The 25,925-nt window shown below is 46.3% G+C and overlaps 1 protein-coding gene across 5 annotated transcripts in view; it reads right to left on the reverse strand.

The window, feature by feature from the left end:
- LOC147104952 (breakpoint cluster region protein) overlaps positions 1-25,925 on the reverse strand; it is an 859,255-nt gene that overhangs the window by 30,755 nt on the left and 802,575 nt on the right. For all 5 annotated transcript variants that reach the window (XM_085962106.1, XM_085962101.1, XM_085962100.1 and 2 more), the window contains one exon: positions 6,524-6,663. In XM_085962106.1, coding sequence (XP_085818232.1) covers positions 6,524-6,663 — 140 coding nt within the window. The remainder of the gene's footprint in view (positions 1-6,523; positions 6,664-25,925) is intronic.

The raw sequence follows: 25,925 nt of genomic DNA on the forward strand, positions 1-25,925 counted from the left end.
AGCATTGGCTGAAGCTAGTGGTGCAGTTGGTAGGATATGCCATTTGAAGATGAACTTACTGATCTTGAGATTGTTAAACTTCTTCCTGCACTACATCCATGTTCTCGGAGCAACACGCCTGGCATTGACCGCCATCACTACTTGTTCCCACTACCTCCTGAGCATCTGTCTGGAGGGCCTCCTGCCCCCCTGCGGAGACAGGACTTTTCTCCTTCTTTCCACCTCTTCCACCAAGACTTCCAGTGCATTGTCTGAAAAGCTTGGTGCTCGTTCTCTCGCATGTTCAGCCATTGCTCAAAGTATCACAGCCCAGATTGCCTTTTGAAAAATCTCCTACCACTTCTTGCAGCCACAATACACCTCCCCTTTAAGAGGTGCAGGCTGCCTTTAAGTAGCGCCAGCCACTCGCGATATCAGGCCCCCTGCCGATGCGTGCAGCCAATGAACAGCGCGGGTAGCGCGCTGGCTGCATGCAGAAATCATGTAAAACAGCAGGCAGCACGAATTTAACATGCTGCCTGAAATGCAATGAACGGGCACGGGTTAATCGCGCACCACGATCCCAGGCCCGTTTTCAGGGATTAGCCAATCCACTGCCCCCCAACCCCCCCATCTCCACAATGCAAAAGCCAAAACCAATAAATTGTTTAGTACTTTCTGCACTTACCTCTAAATATGAAGGAAACATAGAATGAACTGTAAAGTAAAATATTAATGTTGGGTTTAGAAAAATTGTTGGTTAAAGCAGGAAGTGGTAAGCTGGTTTGCAATAAAGGTTAGGTAAATACAGACGTATTTTTCTTTGACAATTTGATATTGCAGCTAGCAGTGATGCAACTGCCTCTGTTTTAACCACACCCAGCTGATCCTTTTGCCTAGTTGAGAGAGGGATCTTGCTTCTAACAACATAACTACTGAAGTGCCTACAACTATGGTCACTCACCTCACTATGAGCAACCCCACAGGAGATCTGCTAGCATTATTAACATTATCTCCATCAACAAAGGAAACATCAAATCCAATTTCATGGTCCTACCCAGTCTGGTTGTGGACTGGGAAAAAGTAGGAACCTTAAATAAAATATGGCAACATCCAGAGATTTTTTTTTGTGTTGTCTCCTTGTCCCAGTTCCCCATGCCACACCACCCATGTTGCCTGCTACATGTTGTACTGTAACTTGTATCGCACCCCATGTGGTTGTGGTAGCAATGAACAGCTCATCCCCGGGTCCTACATTGACCAGTCCCCCTACTCCTTTGGCTCCTTCCCATTAGAGCACTACATCTTTTACCAGCCCTCCAACTTCCCTTTAAAGGTTTTTATCCACTGTCCTCCAAAGCCCGTGGTGATATCCTCACTGAAAACCTCTCATTTTCCTTGCTCATTCTTTGCAGTGACTTCAAACCTACACCTAAATTTCCCTAGTTCCCTCTTCTCTGCCCTCACACTATCTCACCCTGGACATAAACACTTCCACCCATACCTGCCACAACCCCAAAATGATGAGGCCTCATTACCACTGCTCGCTTCCTTGTTTACATTGCTACACCCTTCTGTCTGGTTCTTCACTCTCACCAGCATCCTTTGCTCCTGGAGAAGACCTAGCTGCCCTACACCTGACATGGTGATGGGTCTGGCATTGCCTCCATCAACTGACGCCACACTCCCCTTATTTCTGCTTTCGATGTTCTTGCTTCAACAAATCGGTCATGGTGTCTCATTCCTGCCAAACCCCAGTAACACCATCTTCTTGTCCTCAAATCCAAGGGCTGCAGGCTCAATGGCACAACCAATTTGATTGTTGATCGCCAGATCAGACTCAGCCATCTTAAAAAATATCACCTGTTCCTCTCTATGGCCCAGAAATTCGGGTCTCCACGGGTGAGTACGCACGGGGTACTCACCCGTAAGCCCAATGGAAGTTCCGGTTTCGTGCATGCACTGCGCATGCGCGGGAAACCGGAACTTCCGTTCCCTTGAAAGAAGGGGTTCCGAGGTGGAATGCATGCGCTGGAGAGACAGCGCGTGCCCATTGAACTTACGTTTTTTCCCCAGGTTTTTCCGGGAGGGTAAGTCTCCAGGAGTTACACATATAAAAAGCAGGCGCAAGGCCTGCTTTTAACAAGGTAAGTGGTGAATTAATTAAAATTGAAACATTTTTTCTACAGGTTTATTATTTTTAAATACTCTAAAGAAAGGTAAATTTATTTTTAGCCCCGTTAGAAAATGTAATTAATTTTTTCAAAAATTTTAATTGTTTAAAATAGTTATTTTATATAATTTATAGTTATTTTAAAAATGTGATTAAAAAAAAAAATTCTTTGAAGTTTTAGTGATGTTTTGGGGCTTATAGTATTTATAGGTTTGACAGCTCTTCCCGTCAAACTTATGAATGAAGCATTCCCTGCTACCATTGGCTCTCCATGGCCCACGTGATCCCTGGGGACGCATCGAACTAACTGCGCCCCTGGGATACGCAAGCACTGCGCGCCTGCAGTTGGAGGAGGCCCAGGATCGGAATCCCACGCGGGCCCACAGCTCAACGGCTGGTGCGCTAGGTAAGTGCAAGTCGGGGGCTTGCACCCGCGGGAAGCCTCCAACCCGAATTTCTGGGCCATATATATCTTATTACTCCTAGATCATCTTGGAGAGCCTTGAAAATCCTATACTCCCCTTCTCCACTACTAACTACCTTCTTCAACCTCCCTCCCCAGTCATCTCCATCCATATATCTGACACCATTTGCAAACAGCATCTGGATTTGTTTCCAAAATTGAGGCTATACATAAAACTGCATCAGCTTATGCGCTCTGTGACCACGCCTGCCCCCAGCTCCAACCTCAACACTATAACTTCTCAACTATATCCAGAAAGCACTCACCCGATGCATCTTCTCTATGAGACCCACCTCTTGCCAATTTGAGCCCTCCCAACTCAATTCCCAACCTTGGCCCAATGCTTGCCGACATCATCAATTGATCCCACTCCTCAGCCACTGTTCCTGTCTCTTCAAAACTGCTGCAATCACCTTGTTGCTTAAAAAGTCTATCCTTGAACCCTCCATTCTTTTCAACTACCATCTGACCATCAATCCTGCTTCCTAAAATGTGTCATCATCCAACTCTGTGCCCACCTCTCCCTTTCAAAACCCTTCAGTTTGGTCTCCTTTCTGCCATCAGCAGTGAGACTTGTCCCAGTTAAAAATGACCAATGACATTCTGTGTAACTATGATTGCAGTGCATTATCCTTCTTTGTCCTCTTCAAATTCTTTGCTGCTTTTCAGACAGTCACCCAAACCATCCCCCTCCACTGTGTCTCCTCCGAGACACTGCCTAAACAAGTTTCCATTCCTAACTAACCCAATGCAGCCAGCATATCTGCAGCGGGTCCTCCTCCCATACTTGATTACCTCTGGTGTGCCCCAACATTCAATCTTTGCCCCATCTTATTCCTCATTAATATATGCTGCCCCTCGTAACATAATCTATAAGCATGGGGTCAGCTTTCATATGTATGTCAGAGATTTCAGTGTTACCTCTTTTTTGATTCCATGATAGTCGCTGTGCTGTTCGACAGCTTGTCTAATATCAAGTTGTGGATCAGCTAGTACTTTTTGCAGCTCAACATTGGCAGGACTAAATCCAACCTGTTCAGGTCCTGCTAGAAACTCTGTGCCACAGACTCTGATCACATTGCCCTCACTGGTTCCCTGCTCAAACTCAACCTGACAGTATATAACATATAAACTCAGTGCCTTATTCGACCCCAAGCTGAGCTTTTAATTCCACATCCAGTCACTCAGCAAGACTGGCTACTCTGAAATATCACCTATCTCTGTCCTTACCTACTTCCGCAGCACCCGCATCCTTCTCTAAACTCCCTCGACAGCCTCACACCCATTTCTAAACCGATTGCTCCACATCCCTGCTCACTTTCAAAAACCTCCTTAAAATTTATGCCTTTCTACAGTACTTTCAGCCATCACCTCTAGCCCTTCCACCCATCCTTGGGTCTAACTGTGAAGCATCTTGACATGTTTTGTTATGTTAAAGTCGATATATAAACGCAAGTTGTTGATGACAACTAAATATATTGTCCAAAGTAACAAAATTACAAAAGCAATTACAGAAAGTTTATTCTGAAATGCTGATTGCCCCCCTCACTAATATTTACAGAATTGCATCGATACTTTTCTCTTCAACCACTCCCTGTGATAGCGAGTTCCACATTCTCACCAATCTTGGGTAAAGAAGTTTCTTCTGAATTCCCTATTGGATTTCTTGGTGAATATCTTATATTGATGGCCTCTAGTTTTGCTCTTCCCCACAAGTGGAAACATTCTCTCTGTATCCAATCTATCAAAACCTTTCATAATTTTAAAGTCCTCTGTTCAGCCTTCTTATTTCAAGAGAAAAGAGACCCAGCATGTTCATCCTTTCCTGATATGTAAACCCTCGCATTTCTGGTATCATCCTTGTAAATCTTCCCTGCACCCTCTCCAGTGCCTCTATAACCTTTTTATAATATGGCGACCAGAACTGTACGCAGCACTCGAAAGTGTGGTCTAACCAAGGTTCAATACAGGTTTAGCATAACTTCCCTACTTTTCAATTCTATCCCTCTAGAAATAAATCCTAGTGCTTGGTTTGCTTTTTTTATGGCCTTGCTAACCTGTGTTGCAACTTTTAGTGATTTGTGTATTTGTACTCTGAGATCCCTTTGATTAGGCAGAGTCAACATGGTTTTATGAAAGGGAAATCATATTTAACAAATTTATTAGAGTTTTTTGAGAATGTAATGAGCAGGGTAGATAAAGGAGAACCAGTGGATGCGTTATATTTGGATTTCCAAAAGGCATTCGATAAGGTGCCACATAAAAGGTTGCTGCACAAGATAAGGGTTCATAGGGTTGGGGGTGATATATTAGCATTGAAAGAGGATTGTTTAACGGACAGAACAGAGAGTAAGGATAAATGGGTCATTTTCCGGTTGGCAGGCTGTAACTAGTGGGGTGCCGCAAGGATCAGTGCTTGGGCCTCAGCTACTTAAAATCTATATTAATGACCTAGATGAAGGGACCGAATGCAATGTATCCAAGTTTGCTGATGATGCAAAGCTAGGTGGGAAAGTAAGCTGCAAGAAGGACACAAAGAGCCTGTAAAGGGATATAGACAGGTTACGTGAGTGGGCAATAAGGTGGCAGATGCAGTATAATGTGGGGAAGTGTGAGGTTATTCACTTTGGTCGGAAGAATAGAAAAAGAATATTTTTTAAATGTTGGTGTTCAGAGAGATTTAGGTGTCCTTGTATGGGAAACACAGAAACTTAGCATGCAGGTACAGCAAGCAATTTGGAAGGCAAATGGCATGTTGGCCTTTATTGCAAGGAGGTTGGAATACAAGAGTAAGGATGTCTTACTACAATTGTACAGGGCTTTGGTGAGGCCATACCTGGAGTACTGTGCATAGTTTTGGTCTCCTTATCTGAGGAAGGACATACTTGTCTTGGAGGTGGTGCAATGAAGATTCACTACTAGATTGATCCCTGGGATGAGAGGGTTGTCCTATGAGAAGAGATCAAGTAGATTGGGCCGAGACTCTCTGGAGTTTAGAAGACTGAGAGGTGATCTCATTGAAACATATAAGATTCTGAGGGGGTTTAGTCTCAGGATAAGGGGTCGGCCATTTAAGATTGAGAAGACAAGGAATTTCTTCATCCAGAGGGTTGTGAATCTTTGGAATTCTCTACCCCAAATGGCAGCACGGTGGCATAGTGGTTAGCACTGTTGCCTCACAGCGCCAGGGACCCGGGTTCGAATCCGGCCTCGGGTGACTGTCTGTGTGGAGTTTGTACATTCTCCCCGTGTTTGCGTGGGTTTTCTCCGGGTGCTCCGGTTTCCTCCCACAGTCCAAAGATGTGCGGGTTAGGTTGATTGGCTATGATAAATTGACCCTTAGTGTTAGGGGGATTAAATACGTGGGGTTACGGGGATAGGGTGGGATATGTGTTGGTGTAGGGGTTGCCGGGAATTGGGTGGGATATGTGTCGGTGCAGGCTCGATGGGCCGAAATGGCCTCTATCTGCACTGTGGGGTTTCTGTGATTCTGTGAAATGGCTGTGGGTGCTGAGTCATTGAGCAAATTCAAGGCTGAGATAAATAGATTTTTGGACTCTAGAGGAATCAAGGGATATGGGGTTTGGGAGGGAAAGTGGAGTTGAGGTTGAAGATGAGCCATGATCTTACTGAATGGCGGAGCAGGTTCGAAGGGCCGTATGGCCTACGCCTGCTCCTAATTCTTATGTAGAGACAGTGTGGCACAATGTTAAAATACTTTAACTTGTAGAAGCTGGGATCATGTGCAGCTTTAACACGCAGACATACTGTTCCATATGGCAGGATGAAATAATTTACTGTACCTTACATGTGAAAAGTAAAAAGAAATTTCTGATATAATTCCAAGCCATCTTTAACTGACAGTAAAGGACATGCATTATGTAGAACACCAAAACCTGAAGACTTACTGGCATCAAAAGCAGCTTTGAGGGCCTGAATGTCTGTTGCAACTCCCGAAACTCGATAGATCCCAATTTCCTCCATTCCACGTCTTTCAATCTCTTCCACACATTGTCGCACTATGTAAGGCACCTTAGACCTTTCTCGCCTGGTAAAGGGAAAAACAATGTCTAAAACTGAACATTATTCACAGCTTTTGGTTCTGTAATACACAGCTGAGAGCTTTTATCTAATATAAGAGCATTTATGTAATATTGGGAGAAAAACTTAAAAATATGTATTTTTTTTATTCATTCATGGGATGTGAGTGTCGCTGGCAAGGCCAGCATTTATTGCCCATCCCTAGTTGCCCTTGAGAAGGTGGTGGTGAGCCGCTTATTTGAACCGGTGCAGTCCGTGTGGTGAAGGTACTCCCACAGTGCTGTTAGGGAGGGAGTTCCAGGATTTTGACCCAGCGATGGTGAAGGATCGGCGATATATTTCCAGGTCAGGATGGTGTGTGAATTGTAGGGGAACTTGGAGGTGGTGGTGTTCCCATACGCCTGCTGCCCTTGTCCTTCTAGGTGGTAGGGATCGCGGGTTTGCGAGGTGCTGTCGAAGAAGCTTTGGTGAGTTGCTGGAGTGCATCTTGTAGAAGGTACACACTGCAGCCACGGTGTGCCGGTGGTGGAGGGAGTGAATGTTTAAGGTGGTGGATGGGGTGCCAATGAAGTGGGCTGCTTTGTCCTGGATGGTGTCGAGCTTCTTGAGTGTTGTTGCAGCTGCACTCATCCAGGCAAGTGGAGAGTATTTAATCACACTCCTGGCTTGTGCCTTGTAGATGGTGGCAATGATTTGGGAGTCAGGATGTGAGTCACTCGCCGCAGAATACCCAGCCTCTGACCCACTCTTGTTGCCACAGTATTTATGTGGCTGGTCCAGTTAAGTTTCTGATTAATGGTGACCCCCAGGATGTAAATGGTGGGGAATTAGACGATGGTACTGCTGTTGAATGTCAAGGGGAGGTGGTTAGACTCTCTCTAGTTGGAGATGGTCATTGCCTGACACTTGTGTGGCATGAATGTTACTTGCCATTTATCAGCCCAAGCCTGAATGTTGTTCAGGTCTTGCTGCATACGGGCACGGACTACTTCATTATCTGAGGAGTTGCGAATGGAACTGAACACTGTGCAGTCATCAATGAACATCCCCACCTCTGACCTTATGTTGGAGGAAAGGTCATTGATGAAGCAGCTGATGATGGTTGGGCCGATGGCACTGCCCTGAGGAACTCCTGCAGCATTGTTCTGGGGCTGAGATGATTGGCCTCCAACAACCACAACCATCTTCCTTTGTGTTAGGTATGACTCCAGTCAGTGGAGAGTTTTCTGCCTTTTCCCATTGATTTCAATTTTACTAGGGTTCCTTAATGCCACACTGTCAAATGCTGCCTTGATGTCAAGGGCAGTCTCTCTCACTTCACTTTTCTGAAGTTCCTCCATCTCTTATGCTTTCTGCATCACACACTGCTCCCCAAAGTTTCCAGGTGGCTAAGGGAAAGCGAGATGATTTGCTGAGTCTGGCTGTTACTGATGCAAATTGCCTGGTCAAAATTTATCCCTCAATCAACACCACCAAAAACAGATCTGATCATTTATCTCATTGCGGGACCTTGCTGTGTGCAAACTGGCTGCGGCATTTCCCTACATTACAACAATGACTACACTTCAAAAGTACTAGTCTGTGAAGCGCTTTGGGATATCCTGAGGACATGAAAGGCGCTATATAAATACAAGTTATTTCTTTATAGCCTATGTTCTTCCAACTAACTTTACTTTGTTAATGATAGAAGCCCACAAACCTAGAAAACTCGCCATGCTGGGAAATCAACATCATCTAGGGCTCTAACTCAAGGCAAGGTTCTCATGGAAATAGAGGCCCAGTTTAGAATGAATGATTGCATTATAGTCATTAAAATAAACTTGGCGATACGTCACCATTTTAGACTCATAACAACCACTTGCTTTATTTTGACAATGACCAGTATGGACCAGCAGTCAATATTGGTTGAGTTGCTGGCAACTAGAAGGTGCTTCAGTTGGTATTAGTGTAACTTAAAGAGATATGGCCAATGTTCCCATTAAGCTGCACGGCCGCACAGAAGTCTGGAGGTCCCCCGTAGGCCACTTGCCGGCTTTACAGTGTAAAAACCGTGCATGTGCGGAAATTTGAATGGGCCGCGCAGCCCGTTAAAGGGGCTGCTCACCCAAAAAAAAAGATTAGAGGAAGCACAGGATATGGCCCCAGTCTGAAATAAGCAGATACTGGATCTTTACTGATGCCAACATATGCAACACAAGGCCTCATATAGACCTTTCCCACCTGGTAAAGGAAGAAAAAGTGTCTAAAACTGAACATTGAAGGAAGAAGTTTCCAAGGACTAAACGGTCAGGTGGTGACTGGTATCAACATTTAATGGAATGGCAGCAGTAGAAACCAATGTAGAGAGTGAAGAATATTAATATACTGGCTGATGCCATGGTGAGTACTGACTACAGCAGAACACCACTTATTTGCACTAATGGGAACTGACCTTGCAGCTGTAAGAACCATACAGTTATCAGCTAATCTCCTGACATACAGTGTACTGTAATGTAATTCATCCCAAAATACTGTAACATGGAACTTTTTTTTTTTTACAGTAAATACAGGTTAAAATAAACAAGGAGGAATCGAAAAGAATTGACTCCAGCATTCGGGAGGATGAGTGAAATAAATCTATTTCAGTGCCATGTACTTCCAAGAAGGTGCACCATCACATACAGTCCACTTTGGATAATTCAATGTCGATTTTTTGTGTTAATAAAAATGGAATTATCCAATAATTTGATTTACATGAGTGTGAATTAAGGGCCACAGACTAACATGTGATAAATCAATGTGTGGATAACCAAAGTTGCATTGTTTGTTAATCTTAATGATTAGTTGTCTCCAAGGTAGGATATCATCTGCCTGAGATCACTAGGAACCAGGGATTGAATTTGGGATCTTCCTGGCTCAGCTACTCACTGGATAAATTCACAGCCGTTGGGGGAACTCTAAAAGTTTGTTTTTGAAAGGAGAGACCAATTCCTCCACCTTTTTTCCCCTCTGTCTCATGACATGGAGACAATGGCCTAGAAATTCGATGGCAGGCAGGAAGTGCACTCTCATTATGAGCTGGAAGTGCACTTCCTGCCATATTGGAAGAGGCAAAGAAATGGGTGTCTAGGCCACATGCCTGAAACAGGCGTGAGGCTCTTTGCATATGCAAATAAAGGGCCGAACTTCTGTTTCAGCACCCCCCCACCGCAATATTGGTTTGCCCTGGCGCCAGCTGCATTAAGGAAAACCAGGTCTACATGCGGCCTAACAGGGCATTAAAGGCACCACTGCAAGTCACCACCAAAAAGTTAAGTTTGTAAAACTACTTACCTGAATGTGGAGCTGTGTGCACAGGAGTGCTCCCCCTGACCCCATATGAAACCGGGGGCCACGGCCAGCCACCGCTCACCTCCGATCGTGACTTCGACTACCCCTGCCATCCTTCCTGATCCCGGCCACTGCCACCCTCCTGATCGCCCCTCTCCCGGTCGCACCCCTCGCCAAGTAGCGTTTAACAACTTACCCTAACAGCGGCTCAATCTTCAAGGCCTCTTCTCCGGCAAGCTGCCTGCGGACACCCATTAGGTGTCCACAGCTCACCGGTTCAATGACAATGAGTCCCAAGAACCTATATTAGGTGTGCCTCGGGCCTATCCATTTAGGCACAGGGCTCATTCCCTGCACCCCTGATTTTGAGCATGATCAAAATTTTCCATTAATTATTAAGGTTTTCCATTACTTTGCAACAGCAGCAAGCAAACATAAGAACTTAAGCCACAATCTCACTCTGCTCCACCCCTACCAATTCCCTTTCCACCCCTACCCATTCCCCGTTTCCCCGCGCCCCTATCTTATACTCTGTGTGGTTCTAGATTTGGGAAAGTGACACTCCTAGCAAAATAAAATCTGTAGCTATACATAATCACGCGCATGCACATTATATAGAAAAGAAAGAACGTGCAATTTTCAGGACAACCAATGAAGTATTTTGAAGTATAGTCACTGTTGCAATATAGGGAAATGTGGCAACCAATTTGCACATAGCAACCTCCCACAAACAGCAACGTGATAATCTGTGTTAGTGATAGTGGTTGAGGGATAAATATCAACCAAGACACCAGGGAGAACACCCCTGCTCTTCTTTGATTGGTGGCTATGGGATCTTTTACATCCACCTGAGAGGCAGGGCCTCAGTTTAGCATTTCATCCGAAAGACGGCACCTCTGACAGTGCATCACTCCCTCTCAGTACTGCACTGGAGTGTCAGCCTGGATTATCTCTGGAGTGGGACTTGAACCGACAATCTTCTGACTCAGTGGTGAAGGAGCTACCCACTGAGCCACAGCTGATATTCTGACAAGAAAACAAAAACAATTCTAGTAGGTATGTCTTCCCATTACCAAATAATCCTGGTGAATGCCTCTGCTGAATCTGTAGTGGCATAAAAACATGCCTTTGGCCACCCAGAACTGTTTTGCATCCTCCCTCGTTTTCCAACACTATTATGAACGAAAGCTTCTGGTCAAGTAAAATCAATTTTGGAATAAAATGGGAATTTAAATAAAAATTCAGCCTGAAACTGCAAGGGAATGGAATTAACTGATGATTAACTATGTTGGGTTAATGCCCGTTTCTGCTAATGTTAAGCTCAGTTATTCAGCAATCCCAAATGCTGTAATCAACACTATTTAAAATAAGATCTTAAAGTAACAGAAAATCTAATGAAAAAAGATTGCTCATTACAATTTTTCATATCTTTTATGTTGTAAGTTGGTCTGGATGGTGAGACAATATCTTTATCTTAAATTTTACAAATTGGGAGAGACATAAAGGCCGAGATTTTCCTTACCTCGGCGGGTCCGGGATGGGCGAAATATCAGTGGTGGGTCATGGCCCCGCTGCTGGCTCCATTCAGCTGTTTAAAATGAATTTACGTTGATAGGGCTCGTTAAGCCTGCCCAGCACATTTCCCGGGCCAATTAGAGGAAGCGGATCTGGTGACATCATTCATGACGCATCATCAGCCGGTTTCCTTAAAGGGACCATGGCCACTTTACTTTTGACATTTGTGCTGTCGGTGTTCTACAGCATTGAAGTACTGCAAACAGTGCCAATCACTGCACGGAGGCAGAGGGGGCTGCACCCAGGTTCGCCCATGAATCCCTCCATATACTTGTGGAGGATGTCCGAGCACGCAGAGAGGTCCTCTTCCCTTCCGATGGGCGGAAGACACCTCCCCAGGAGACCAAAACAGCCTGGTTGCACATTACACAGGAGGGCACAAGCAGGGATGTGGTCAGGAGGACCTGGGTGCAGTGGCGCAAACGATTCAATGATCTCATTAGATCACAAAACGTTAGTACAAAGCCACACTCAACCTCATCCTACTGTGCCTCTCATCACTCTGCCTTCCCTACCATACTCCTGCATATCCTTACACCAACTTACCTTGCACCTCCACCCATCCCTCTCTATCTACATTATCAATTCCCCATCTCACTAGCCACCCCGCACACTCACCCTCATCCTAGTGCAATCATACCAACTAACAACACACAAGCGTAGCCACTTGGGTGTCTATCCAATGTTCATGTAAAGTTTCTGTTAATGTGCTGTCAAACATAGAAACTTTTATTTTCAACACTTTCAGTTCTTGGACAAATTTATGTGCACCTTTGGAAGTGGCTTAGTGAGTTGCAGTGAATGGTGAGACACAATGGTACCCCCAGCAATGGTGGTGAGTGTGGAAGGAATGGCTTGGAGATTGTAGGGATGCTTTATGGTGTTGGTGTGGGGTGGTGCCAACCTGGCGTGTCATGTGGCAGCCAGGGTGTACAGCGTCAAGTGAAGTAAATCTGGCCATCACTGACCTCCCAGGCAGCAATGTGCTGATGTCCTCTGTGCTGTGCAGGACTGATGTCCTCTGTCCTGTGCAGCATCAGGTGATTGCGGAGAAGGTTGGTGTTGTTGTTGGTGCTGCTGGTGTTGGGGCTGATCGTGGTTGGATTCTGAGGACCAAGGTGAGACAGTATAAAGGACACCCATGTTGATGGGATAGCAGATGAAGTAGAGATGACAGAAGCATTCTGTCAATGGTGAGAGAGTTCTTATAATGTGGTAAAAGTGGATGGAGAGTGGAAAGTGGACCGCCTGCAGAATCTGTGCTGGAAATGGACTGAGAAACAACTTGTGGCTGAGGAAAGTGATGATGTCAGGTGGGAGCTTTTACTGTACATTTGAAGCTGCCAAGTAATCAGCTGGAGCAATGGCCATTCAACTCCCGCCTCAGGTTCACAGACGTGGTCCTCGAGCAGCGTGGACCTGTGGGCGAGCAGTTAAAGTTAAAAGGTAAGGTTAAAAGCATTATTAAGGGTCTGTCAACAACCCAATAATTGGTTTAATTGGGTCGCCCGCCTCTGCAGATCAGAGGTCACACATGTACCTTTGGGAAAGGTGCGTTGCGGCAGGGTCCCGACCTGCTGTCAGAAAAATCAAATTTCCCACCCGACCCGCTACCGATCCCACCTGCTGACTCCCTGGAAAATTCCGGCTATAAATGTTGAGCAAGCTGCTTGAAGGAAATGTGAAATGCTTGCAGAGAAAAAGGCTTGAATGCAGAGCCCAAGGAATTGAGCATTGTTGCAAAGCTAAGTTAGAATCATAGAATGGTTACAGCATGGAAGAAGGCCATTCGGCCCGTTGAGCCCGTGCCGACTCTCTGCAAGAGCACTTCAGCTAGTCCTACTCCCCTGCCCTTTCTCTGTAACCCTGCAAATTTCTTTCCTTAAGATACTTATCTAACTCCCTTTTGAAAGCTGTGATTGAATCTGCCTCCACCACACTTTCAGGCAGTGCATTCCAGATCTTAGCCACTCGCTCCGTAAAAAAGTTTTTTCTTACGTTGCCTTTGCCAATCACCTTAAATCGGTGTCCTCTGGTTCTCGACCCTTCCCGCTATCTACTCTGTCAAACCCCTCATGACTTTGAACACTTCTATCAAATCTCCTCTCAATCTTCTCTGCTCCAAAGAGAACAACCCCAGCTTCTCCAGTCTATCAACATAACTGAAGTCCCTCATTCCTGAAATCATTCTCATAAATCTTTTCTGCACCCTCTCGAAGGCCTTCACATTCTTCCTAAAGTGTGGTGCCCAGAATTGGACACAGTACTCCAGTTGGGGCCGAACTAGTGTTTTATACAAGTTTATCATAATTTCCACATTTTTGTACTGTATACCTCTATTCATGAAGCCCAGGATCCCATAAGCCTTTTTAACTGCTTTCTCAACCTGCTCTGCCACCTTCAACGATTTGTGCACACATACCCCCAGGTCTCTCTGTTCGTGCACCCCCTTCAGGATTGTACCATTTCGTTCATATATGTCCTTTCCTCATTCTTTCTACCAAACACTTTCCTGCGTTAAATTTCATCTGCCATGTGTCTGCCCATTTCACCAGCCAGTCTATGTCTTCCTGAAGTTTATCACTCTCCTCCTCACTGTTCACTATACTTTCAAGTTTTGTGTCGTCTGCAAATTTTGAAATTGTGCCCTGTACACCCACATCCAAGTCATTAATATAGATCAAGAAAAGCAGTGGTCCTAGAACTGACCCCTGGGGAACGCCACTGTATACCACCACCGCCCACTAAGGGGCACAATGGACATGATCTCCACCGCACGTCAATCACAAGAGAAATGCAGGGAACAGCACCAACCACTGTACATGGCCTTCTTTGATCTCACAAAGGCCTTCGGCACTGTCAACCGTGAGGGATTATGGAGTGTCCTCCTCAAAATCGGCTGCCCTCAAAAGTTTGTCACCCGCCTGCTTCACGACGACATGCAAGCCGCGATCCTGACCAATGGTTCCACCACAGACCCAATTCACGTAGGAACCGGGGTCAAGCAAGGCTGTGTCATCGCACCAACGCTCTTCTCGATCTTCCTGGCTGCAATGCTCCATCTCACCCTCAGTAAGCTCCCCGCTTGAGTGGAGCTAATTTGCAGAACAAACGGGAAACTGCTCAACCTCCGTTGCCTCCAGTCCAGATCCAAGGTCGTCCCATCCTCTGTCGTCGAATTACAGTATGCAGACGACGCTTGCATCTGCGCTCACTCGGAGATCGAACTCCAAACCATCGTCAACACCTTCACTGAAGCGTACGAGAGCATCGGCCTTACACTAAACATCTGTAAGGCAAAGGTCCTCTACCAACCTGCCCCCGCCACACAGTACTGCCCCCCGATTATCAAAATCCACGACAAGGCCTTGGACAACGTGGACCACTTTCCATACCTCGGGAGCCTACTGTCAACAAGGGCAGACGTCGACGGCGAAGTCCAACATCGCCTTCAGTGTGCCAGTGCAGCCTTCGGTAGCCTGAGGAAGAGTGTTTGAAGACCAGGACCTCAAACCCGGCACTAAGCTCATGGTCTATAGAGCAGCAGTGATACCCACCCTGCTGTATGCCTCAGAGACATGGACCATGTACAGCAGGCACCTGAAAGCACTGGAGAGGTACCGCCAACGCTGCCTCTGCAAGATCCTGCAAATCCATTGGCAGGATAGGCGCACCAACGTCAATGTTCTTGCTCAGGCCAACATCCCCAGCATCGAAGCTTTGACCACGCTCAATCAGCTCCGATGGACGGGTCACATTGTCCGCATGCCCGATACGAGACTCCCAAAGCAAGCGCTCTACTCGGAGCTCCGGCACGGCAAGAGAGCCCCAGGTGGGCAGAGGAAATGCTTCAAGGACACCCTCAAAGCCTCCTTGAAAAAGTGCAACATCCCCACCGACACCTGGGAATCCCTGGCCCAAGACTGCACAAAGTGGAGGAGAAGCATCCGGGAAGGTGCCGAACACCTCGAGTCTCTTCGCCGGGAGCAAGCGGAAGCCAAGTGCAGGCAGCGCAAGTCAACCCAAGCATCCCACCCACCCACCCCTTCAACCACTGTCTGCCCCACCTGTGACAGAGACTGTAGGTCCCGCATTGGACTCATCAGTCACCTGCGAACTCATTTTTAATGTGGAAGCAAGTCATCCTCGGTTCCGAGGGACTGCCTAAGAAGATACTTTCCTCCAGTCCGAAAAACAACCGTTCACCACTACTCTCTGTTTCCTGTCACTTAGCCAATTCCGTATCCATGCTGCCACTTTCCGTTTTATTCCATGGGCTTCAACTTTGCTGGCAAGCCTATTACTACTTCTTCTTAGGCAGTCCCTCGGAACCGAGGGTGACTTGCTTCCACATTAAAAATTAGTTCTCGTGTGGCTGATGAGTCTAATGCGGGACCCACAGTCTCTGTCACAGGTGGGGCAGACGGTGGTTGAAGGGGCAGGTGGGTGGGGTGCTTGGGTTGATGTGCGCTCCTTGCGTTGCCTGCGCTTGGCACTTTGTCGAACGCCTTTTGGAAATCCATTACCCTCATCAACCCTCTCTGTTACCTCATCAAAGAATTCAATCAAGTTAGTTAAACACAAAATAAAAAGAGAAAATGCTGGAGACACAGCAGGTCAGGCAGCATCTGTGAAGAGAGAAACCGAGTTAACGTTTCAGGTCGATGACCTGTCGTCAGAACTTGAAAAAAGCAGCAAATGGAACAGATTTTAAAGCAAGTTTAGGGGCTGGGAAATGGGGGAGGGGATGAAAGAACAAAAGGGAAGGTCTGTGATAGGCTGGAAGGCAGGAGAATTAAAGAGACATTAAGAGACATTCAAGGCGAGAGGAGATGGTAATGGGACAGGTTAAGAAACAAGGGATGGCACTAGATGAAGTGTAAACTGCGCTGGCAGAATGGAAGACAGCTGTCATGTGGGAGAGAAGAACAAGAGGCACAAACAAAAAGTGTGGATGCAAAATATATATATGTGACAGGGGCCAAGGTTATGGTCTGAAATTGTTGAACTCTATGTTGAGTCCGGAAGGCTGTAAGGTGCCTAATCGAAAGATGAGGTGCTGTTCCTCGAGCTTACGCTGAGCTTCCGTGGAACAATGCAAGAGGCCAAGGACAGTGAGGTCTGAGTGGGAATGGTGTGAAGAATTAAAGTGACAGGCACCGGAAGCTCGGGGTCCCCCTTACGGACTGAACGGAGGAGTTCCGCAAAGCGGTCACCCAATCTGCGTTTGGTCTCCCCAATGTAGAGGAGACCACATCGTGAGCAGCGGATACAGTATACTAAATTGCAAGAAGTACAAGTAAATTGCTGTTTCACCTGGAAGGGGTGTTTGGGGCCCTGGACAGTGGGAAGTGGGGAGGTATATGGGCAGGTGTTGCATCTCCTGCGCTTGCATGGGAAGGTGCCGGGCGAAGGGGAAGGGGTGCTGGGGGTGATAGAGGAGTGGACCAGGGTGTTGTGGAGGGAGCGGTCCCTTCGGAATGCTGAAAGGGGAGGTGAGGGAAAGATGCGTTTGGTGGTGGAGTCACGCTGGAGGTGGCGGAAATGGCGGAGGATGATCCGTTGAATGTGGAGGCTGGTGGGGTGAAAGGTGAGGACAAGGGGAACTCTATCGTGGTTCCGGGAGGGAGGGGCAGGGGCGAGGGCAGAAGTGCGGGAGATAGAACGGACACGGTCGAGGGCCGTGTCAACCACTGTAGAGGGGAATCCTTGGTTGAGGAAAAAGGAAGACATGTCGGAAGCACTGGTATGGAAGGTGGCATCGTCAGAGCAGATGCAGCGGAGACGGAGAAACTGGGAAAATGGAATAGAGTCCTTACAGGAGGCGGGGTGGGAGGAAGTGTAGTCCAGGTAGCTGTGGGAGTCAGGGGGCTTGTAGTGAATGTTTGTCAATAATCTATCCCCAGAGATGGAGACGGAGAAGTCAAGGAAGGGAAGGGAAGCGTCGGAGATGAACCATGTGAAGGTGAGGGAAGGGTGGAAATTGGAAGCCAAGTGAATGAAATTATCTAGTTCAGGGCGAGAGCAGGAAACGGCACCGATACAGTCATTAATGTACCAGAAAAAGAGGTGAGGGAGGGGACCCGAGTAGGACTGGAACAAAGAGTGTTCCACATATCCCACGAAAAAGCAGGCATAGCTAGGACCCATGCGGGTTCCCATAGCAACACCTTTGATTTGGTGGAAATGAGTGGAGTCAAAGGAGAAGTTGTTCAATGTGAGAACAAGTTCAGCCAGGCGGAGGAGGGTGGTGGTGGATGGGGACTGGTTGGGTCTTTGTTCAAGGAAGAAGCGGAGCGCCCTCAGGCCATCCTGGTGGGGGATGGCAGTGTAGAGGGATTGTACGTCCATAGTGAAAAGGAGACGGTTGGGACCAGGAAACTGGAAACTGTTAAAGTGGCGGAGGGCGTCGGAAGAGTCGCGGATGTAGGTGGGAAGAGACTGAACAAGGGAAGAAAAAATAGAGTCGAGATAGGAAGAGATAAGTTCCGTGGGGCAAGAACAGGCTGAAACGATGGGTCTACCAGGGCAGCCCTGTTTGTGGATCTTGGGAAGGAGGTAGAAGCGGGCTGTGCGGGGTTGGGGAACTATGAGGTTGGCAGCCGTGGGGGGAAGATCTCCAGAGGAGATGAAGTCAGTGACAGTCTTGGAAACAGTGCCTTTAACAAATTCGTGCTGGCTTTCCTTAATTAATCCACACTTGTCCAAGTGACTGTTAATTTTGTCCCGGATTACTGTTCACTCTGCCCCTTCCACCCAGGGAGCACTTTAAATAGTAAAATCTAAAGCTGGCAGAAATTCCCAATGGGGGGTGTATGTACATAAATCTTTGAAGGTGACTGGACAAGTTGAGAAGGCTGTTAAAAAAGCATATGGGATTCTTGGCTTTATTAATAGAGGCATAGTGTATAAAAGCAAGGAAGTTATCCTAAACCTTTATAAAACATTGGTTAGGTCTCAAGTTGGAGGATTGTTTTCAATTCTGGGCACCACACTTTAGGACAAATGTCAAGGCCTTAGTGAGGGTCCAGAAGAGATTTACTAGAATGGCACCATGAATGAGGGACTGGAGAAGCTGGGGTTGTTCTCCTTAGAGCAGAGAATGTTAAGAGAAGATTTGATGGAAGTGTTCAAAATCATGAATGGTTTTAATAGAGTAAATAAGGAGCAACTGTTTCCAGTGGCACAAGGATCAGTACCCAGAGGACACAGATTTAAGGTGATTGGCAAAAGAACCAGAGGCAACATGAGGAAGCGTTTCTTTTTTACACAACGAGTTATGATGATCTGGAATGTGCTGCCTGAAAGGACAGTGGAAGCAGATTCACCAGTAACTTTCAAAAGGGAATTAGATAAATACTTGAAGGGGAAAAAATGCAGGGCTATGGAGAGTGAAACTAATTGGATAGCTCTACCAAAGAGCCAGCACAGGCACGATGGGCTGAACGGCCTCCTTTTGTGCTGTATCATACTACAGGTATACTGTAGAACTATTTTAAAACAATCATTTGATTTCAGGATTCACATAAACGGCTATCAGTCACTGAAACTTCATTTTGACAGTTGAGGGATCACCTAAACCCTTTGATTTGATTACGACATTGTAATTATGCCCACATGTAGGGAGATGGCCTACCATCGTCGTTCTGCTTTTCGTACATAGACAGATGGGTTTGATCCCACATGCAAGTGCAACTTTGGAATTTTTCATAAATTAACATATTCCTCAAAAGCCCTCAATGTATATTCGTTGAGAAATTTGGAATATTCTATTTGCCACTGTTTATCTACCGTCATACCTTTGAATCTAATTTGCCAATCTACCTTAGCCAACTCTCCCACGTGCCAGGTGTTCATTCTTGATGCTCCATTAGTAATACGCAGATCTTGTATAAAAGCCAGGGAAGTTCTCTACAGGGGTGTGAAGTCAATATTTCTGCTTGCAGCGGTGTACTGGGTGTAATATTTAGGATTTCACTGATTTAGCTGTAAAAATGGTGTGCCCAATCTGTGATTTAACTCTGAAATACATTTACATACTTTGGCCTGGAGTTTCCACTCGATTGCCCTGGTTTTTTCGGTGCAAATCCCCCAATATCGGTGTAACTGGCGCAAAAGATTGCTGAATTCTAGGCGCAAATTGCGTTCAGCGCAACTGGAGTTTCCGCGATCTTTTGCGCTAGTTTTAGAAACATTGCTCTAGAAGCAGGCCCCGCCCACAAAAGGACCACAATCCAGGCTGAATTAAACACCATTGGGAATTTCTGCCAGTTGCACTCGTTTGTAGGCCTTCAAGGAGGAAAATTTAAGCTGGAACTTTTGGGAGCAAGGACACTAATAGGTACTTTTTGAAAGGTTTTGAATGAAATGTTTTTTAAAGTGTACTAAGGAACCAAGGTAATGCAATAATCGTGGGGGACTTTAATCTTCATATAGATTATGAAAATCAAATTGGCAACGGTAGGCTGGAGGACGAGTTCATGGAATGCATTCGAGACAGTTTCCTAGAACAATACATCATGGCGCCAACCAGGGAACAGGCTATTTTAGATCTTATTTTGTGTAATGAGACAGGGTTAATTCGTAATCTTATAGTAAAGGATCGTCTCAGGAACAGTGACCATAATATGAAAGAATTTCACACCGAGTTTGAGAGTGGCATTCTTAAGTCCGAAACTAAAGTTTGAAACTTAAACAAAGCCAATTACATGGGTATGAGGGGCGAGTTGGCTAAGGTAGATGGGCAAATTAGATTGAAAGGTATGACGGTAGATAAGCAGTGGCAAACATTTAAAGAATATTCAAAATTCTCAACGAATATACATTCCATTGAGAAATAAAAACTCCACAGGAAAAGTAATCCATCCATGGCTAACTAAAGAAGTTAAGGATAGCATTAGATTAAAAGAGGCTTATAATTTGGCAAAGAATAGCAGCAAGTCAGAGGATTGGGAGAGCTTTAGAAACCAGCAAAGGATGACCAAAAAACTGATAAAAAGGGAGAAAATAGAATATGAGAGTAAATTAGCAAGAAATATAAAAACAGACTGTAAGAGCTTCTACAGGTATGTAAAAAGGAAGGGAGTAGCAAAAGCAAGCGTTGGTCCCTTAGATGCTGAGGAGAAATTATATTGGGGAACAAGGAAATGGCAGAGATTTTAAACAAATATGCTGTATCTGTCTTCACAGTGGAAGAAACAAAAAGCATACCAAAAATAGGGAACCAAGGGGCTAATGAGAGTGAGGAACTTAAAGTAATTAATATCAGTAGAGATAAAGTACTTGAGAAACTAATGGGACCAAAAGCCGACAAATCCCCTGGACCTGATGGCCTACATCCTAGGGTTCTAATAGAGGTGGCTGCAGAGATAGTGGATGCATTGGTTGTGATCTTCCCAAATTCCCTAGATTCAGCAACGGTCCCAGCAGATTGGAAGGTAGCAAATGTAACCCCACTGTTCAAGAAAGGAGGGAGAGAGAAACGGGGAACTACAGGGCAGTTAGTCTGACACTGGTCGTCAGGAAAATGCTGGAATCCATTATTAAGGAAGTGGTAACAGGTCACTTAGAAAATCATAATATGATTAGGCAGAGTCAACATGGTTTTATGAAAGGTAAATCGTGTTTGCCAAATTTGTTAAGAGTTTTTTGAGGATGTAACTAGCAGGGTAGATAAAGGGGAATCAGTGGATGTAGTATATTTGGATTTCCAAAAGGCATTCGATAAGGTGCCACATAAAAGGTTGTTACGCAAGGTAAGGGCACATGGGCTTTGGGGTAATATATTAGCATGGATAGAGGATTGGTTAACAGACAAAAAACAGAGAGTAAGGATAAATGGGTCATTTTCAGATTGGCAGGCTGTAACTAGTGGGGTGCTGCAAGGATCAGTGCCTAGGCCTCAGCTATTTAATCTATATTAATGGCTTAGATGAAGGGACCGAGTGCAATGTATCCAAGTTTGCTGATGATACAAAGCTAGGTGGGAAAGTAAGTTGTGAGGAGGACGCAATGAGCCTGCAAAGGGATATGGACAGATTAAGTAAGTGGGCAATAAGGTGGCAGATGGAGTATAATGTGAGGTTATTCACCTTGGCAGGAAGAATAGAAAAGCAGTGATTTATAAAGGTGTAGCATAAATTCCTTGCTTTTGTACTCTATGGCCTAGAAATTCAACGAGACGCCAGTCTCGTCAGGGCGCCGGAAGTACCGCCCCGGAAGGAGTCGCGAGCGCCTGCCGGAAATTCAGTTTCAGCGCCCCAAACGGAAGCGCAGCGCTACTCGAGGCGGCCCGCATCCCTCTTGGGGCGCTGCAACTGAAAATCGCAGCGCAACGTGCCGCAGCGTGCAGGCCTTCCTCCCCTTCTTAAAGGGGAGGGGCCTGCTGCAGCGCGATCGGCGATCATGAGTGCCGGCAAAAGAGCCCGGCACTGAGGAGAAGTGGCACAACGCGGGGGGGGGGGGGGGCGGAGGGCTTAGGAGGCCGGGGACGGCAGCACGAAGAGGTGCTGGCAGGCGGCTAACAAAAAAAATGGCCGCCCCGCACCTCAACGCCTATACCGCTGCAGGTAGGCCCCCCTGAACCGGTCGCAAATTGCGACTGGCGTTAAAGCAGGGGGCGCTACCAAATTTGGCGATCGGGGCGGTAGCGGGGCGCTGCGCACACCGATGGTGTCATCGGTGGCGGCGCAGTGCTAGCGGCTAGCGCCGCGCTAAATTTAGCGGGAGGCGTGGCCAGTGGCGCAAAACCCACTAAGTGCCCTCTTTGGGCGCTAGCGGGTGGCGCAGCCCACTGAGTTTCTAGGCCTATGCCTCTAATTCAAAAGCCAAGGATCCTGTATGCCTCTTTGTCTTCTTCACTTCTTTGTCTTTCAGATGCGGACTCACTTGCGATGTACTTCCATTTTCTTTTGTCAGTTCTTTGGCCCTCTGTGTGAAACAGGTCTCACACCCTCAGCCACCCACCCTGAATTTTCCCCTGGGACTCTGTTTTCCAAATTGGCTGCAATTCGATCTAAAATGAGACTAGTGCCAGATGCTGATCTAAATGTGGGGAAAATGGCACACAGTTGTTTAACCACTGCTGTTGCACAACTTGATTGATAAGGTAAAAGGGGTATAATGCTAGTATGAATGAAAATGAAGCACAGGGTTTTTTTTTTAAAGGTAGGGTGTAGCAAAGAACATGTACAACTACATGCTGAAAAGCTAGTTGTTTAATGCTTGAACAAGAAAAATATAATAGCCCATTAGGTTTAGCTGAACCTTTGCTTTCATCCAGCCATTATGTGGAGAACAGTCTACCAGGTACGGCATAATAAACCTGAGTTCAATGACACACCACCAGGATTCAAAATATAAATTGAAATTCTACCCTCTAAAAGGTAACTGAATTTTCTGGTGCAGTCCTCATCAATTACGCCGAGCTTCCAACAATCTCAGGTTGTGAGACCTTTTAGTTCAATGATATTTCCTAATGCCCTGTTCTTTCACAGTACAGGTAGACTACCCTTTATCTGAACTTCCGAAAACCGAAACCCTCTAAAAACCAAAGGTTTTTTCGTTCAGCGTAAGTCGTGCGCACGACATGACCAGAGTGGCGCACGACTTACGCTGAGCAGGGCAGAGGGTCACTGAGTTCCCTCCTGGGTAGGAGATTGCAGGCCGAGCCGGGCAGTGTGAAGGAGGTATACCGGGAGAGTGAACCCAACAATACAGCGGCCCGTCCGATAGCTGCAGCGGTCTGTCCGATATTCTTTTCTCCCCCCCCCGACCCCCCACCCTTTCGGATAAGGGATAGTGTATCCTTTATCCGCACTTCCGAAAATCGAAATCCTCTGAAAACCGAAAGTGTTTTCGTTCAGCGTAAGTCGTGCGCACGACCCCGACCCGACCCCCGCCGACCCCGACCCCCGACCCCCCGCCGACCCCCACCCCCGACAAATTTCCCAGTCTTATAAAATACCTTCCGAAATCCGAAATTTTCCGAAAACCGAAACACGGCTGGTCCCGAGGTTTTCGGATAAAGGATAGTCTACCTGTACTATGTGATGACTCACACACTTGCCATTTTTGCATAACTTGACAATAAATCAAAACAAAGCCCAAATAAACCAGTCCTATCCCATTTTTCAAGACAACTTGTGGATCAATTTAAAGATAATGGGGGCTAAATTGGATAGCCCCTGAAGACAGGCATGGGGATCGCGATGCGCAATTACCACGTGCCCATTCGATGTAATGCAGATAGCACGGCATTTTCATGCTGCATGCTCATTATCATGGTTTCTGCATGCAGCCAGCGTTAACTGTTGATCAGCTGCACGTATCAGCAGGGGGCCCAAAATCGTAATCTTGCTAGCACTACTTAAAGCTAGCCTGCACTGCATAAAGCTAGCCTGCACCTCTTAAGCGGAGGTGCATTGTGGCTGGAACAGGCACTAGGAGCAATATTCCCCTTAATTTTTTGGGGGGGTGTGTGGCCCATTCAAAATTCCGTGCATGCGCGGTTTTTCCATTTAAATGCCGGTGAGCTGGCTGCGCAGGACCTCCAGAGTGCTGCGCAGCCACGCAGCTTATAGGGAATATTGGCTAGGAGTTCTTTGTGATCTGAATTGGACATGGGAAAGAGAAGAATGGCTGAGCATGGGAAGAGAGCAGGCACCCAGGTTTTCCGACACTGCACTGGAGGTCTTGGTGGAGGAGGTGGAAAGGAGGAATGACGTCCTACATCTGCAAGGGGCCAGGAGGCCCTCCAGACACACGGTGAAAAGGCAGAGAGAGCAGATTGCTGCGGAGGGCAATGCCAGGAATGCAGCCCCAAGGACCTGGATGCAGTGCCGCAAGAAGTTTAATGACCTCACACGAGTGGTCAAAGTCAGCGAATGGATATTCACATGCCATATCCTGCCAACTGCACCACTAGCCTCAGCCACTGCTCAAATCACCACACCCCCATCATCACTCACCTACCAACAATCACACTTGAATTCTAGGGATGGGCAATAAATGCTGGCCTTGCCAGCGACGCCCAGATCCCATAAGCAAAAAAAATATATTAGTTCTTCACGTACAGGCTGGGCAGAAATGGGTTGTCTAGATTGCCACCTCCTTTCCTCTTCCATGTCCTCTTCTTGCTTCTCAACTTCTCGCCTCATAGGTGGTGGCAAGGGCTGTTCCCTCATGATGGCAAGGTTGTGCAGCATGCAACATATCACCACAAATCCTGAGATCTGCTCAGCCGAGTACTGTAGGGCTCCTCCAGAGTGGTCCAGACAGCGGAATTGTTGCTTCAGCACAACAATGGTCTGCTCTGATAAGCAGATTAGGGAGGTGAACACGTGGCTGAAGGAGTGGTGTGGGTAAGAGAGGTTCCATTTCATGGGACACTGGCACCAGTATTGGGACAGGAAGGAACTGTACCGTTGGGACAGGCTCCACCTGAACCGGGCTGGGACCATGGTCCTAGCGGAAAGGATAAATAGAACGGTCACAAGGACTTTAAACTAGTAAATGGGGGGCAGGACTCAGGTGGAAAATGTAGTATAAATAATAGTTCAGAAACAAACGAAAGGGAAGAGAGTAGAACAGTCAGAAGTTGTGCTTCAGGCACTACATGTAAAGGAGAAAACTAAAAGATGTAAAGTGATTAAACTAGGACAGAGAAATAAGAAACATGTGAGTAAAACATTAGAGCTGAAGGACAGGCTAGGATGCGTGGCCCAAATAAATGTTCTTTATACAAACATACGAAGTATAAGGAACAAATTGAACGAACTGTAGGCGCAAATTCAACTTGGAGGGTATGATGTGGTATACATTACTGAGACATGGCTGCAAGACGGTCAGCACTGGGAACTAAATATACCAGGTTATAAGGTCTATAGGAAAGATAGGGAAATGGTAGAGGGGGAGGAGTAGCCTTCATGATTAAGGATGAAATCACTTCAATGATGAGAGGATAGAATGAGAGGTAAGCAGGCAGTGGAGACTTTATGGGTAGAATGAAGAAATAGGAAAGGATTTAAGACTCTAGTGGGAGTTGTGTATAGGCCCCCTGGTAGCAGCTGTGAAGTGCTAGATTGTATAACTGCAGAGATTAGACAAGCATGCAGCAAAGGCAGTGTGATTTTAATGGGGGATTTTAACTTTCATATAAATTGGGATAAACAGACGAGCACATGTCAGAAAGGTAGTGAATTTCTTGAGTGTGTCCGGGATAGTTTTCTGCAACAATATGTCCTAGAACCAACACGGGGGCAGGCCAGATTAGATTTAGTAATGAGTAATGAGCCAGATTTAGTTAACAGCCTAACGGCGCATGAACATTCATCTAATAGTGATCATAACATGATCGAGTTCAAAGTAGTGTTTGAAAGGGAGAAA

The sequence above is a fragment of the Somniosus microcephalus genome, chromosome 19 (assembly GCF_052327205.1).
Source record: "Somniosus microcephalus isolate GS21.2 chromosome 19, FLI_Smic_1.0, whole genome shotgun sequence".
NCBI lineage: Eukaryota > Metazoa > Chordata > Chondrichthyes > Squaliformes > Somniosidae > Somniosus > Somniosus microcephalus.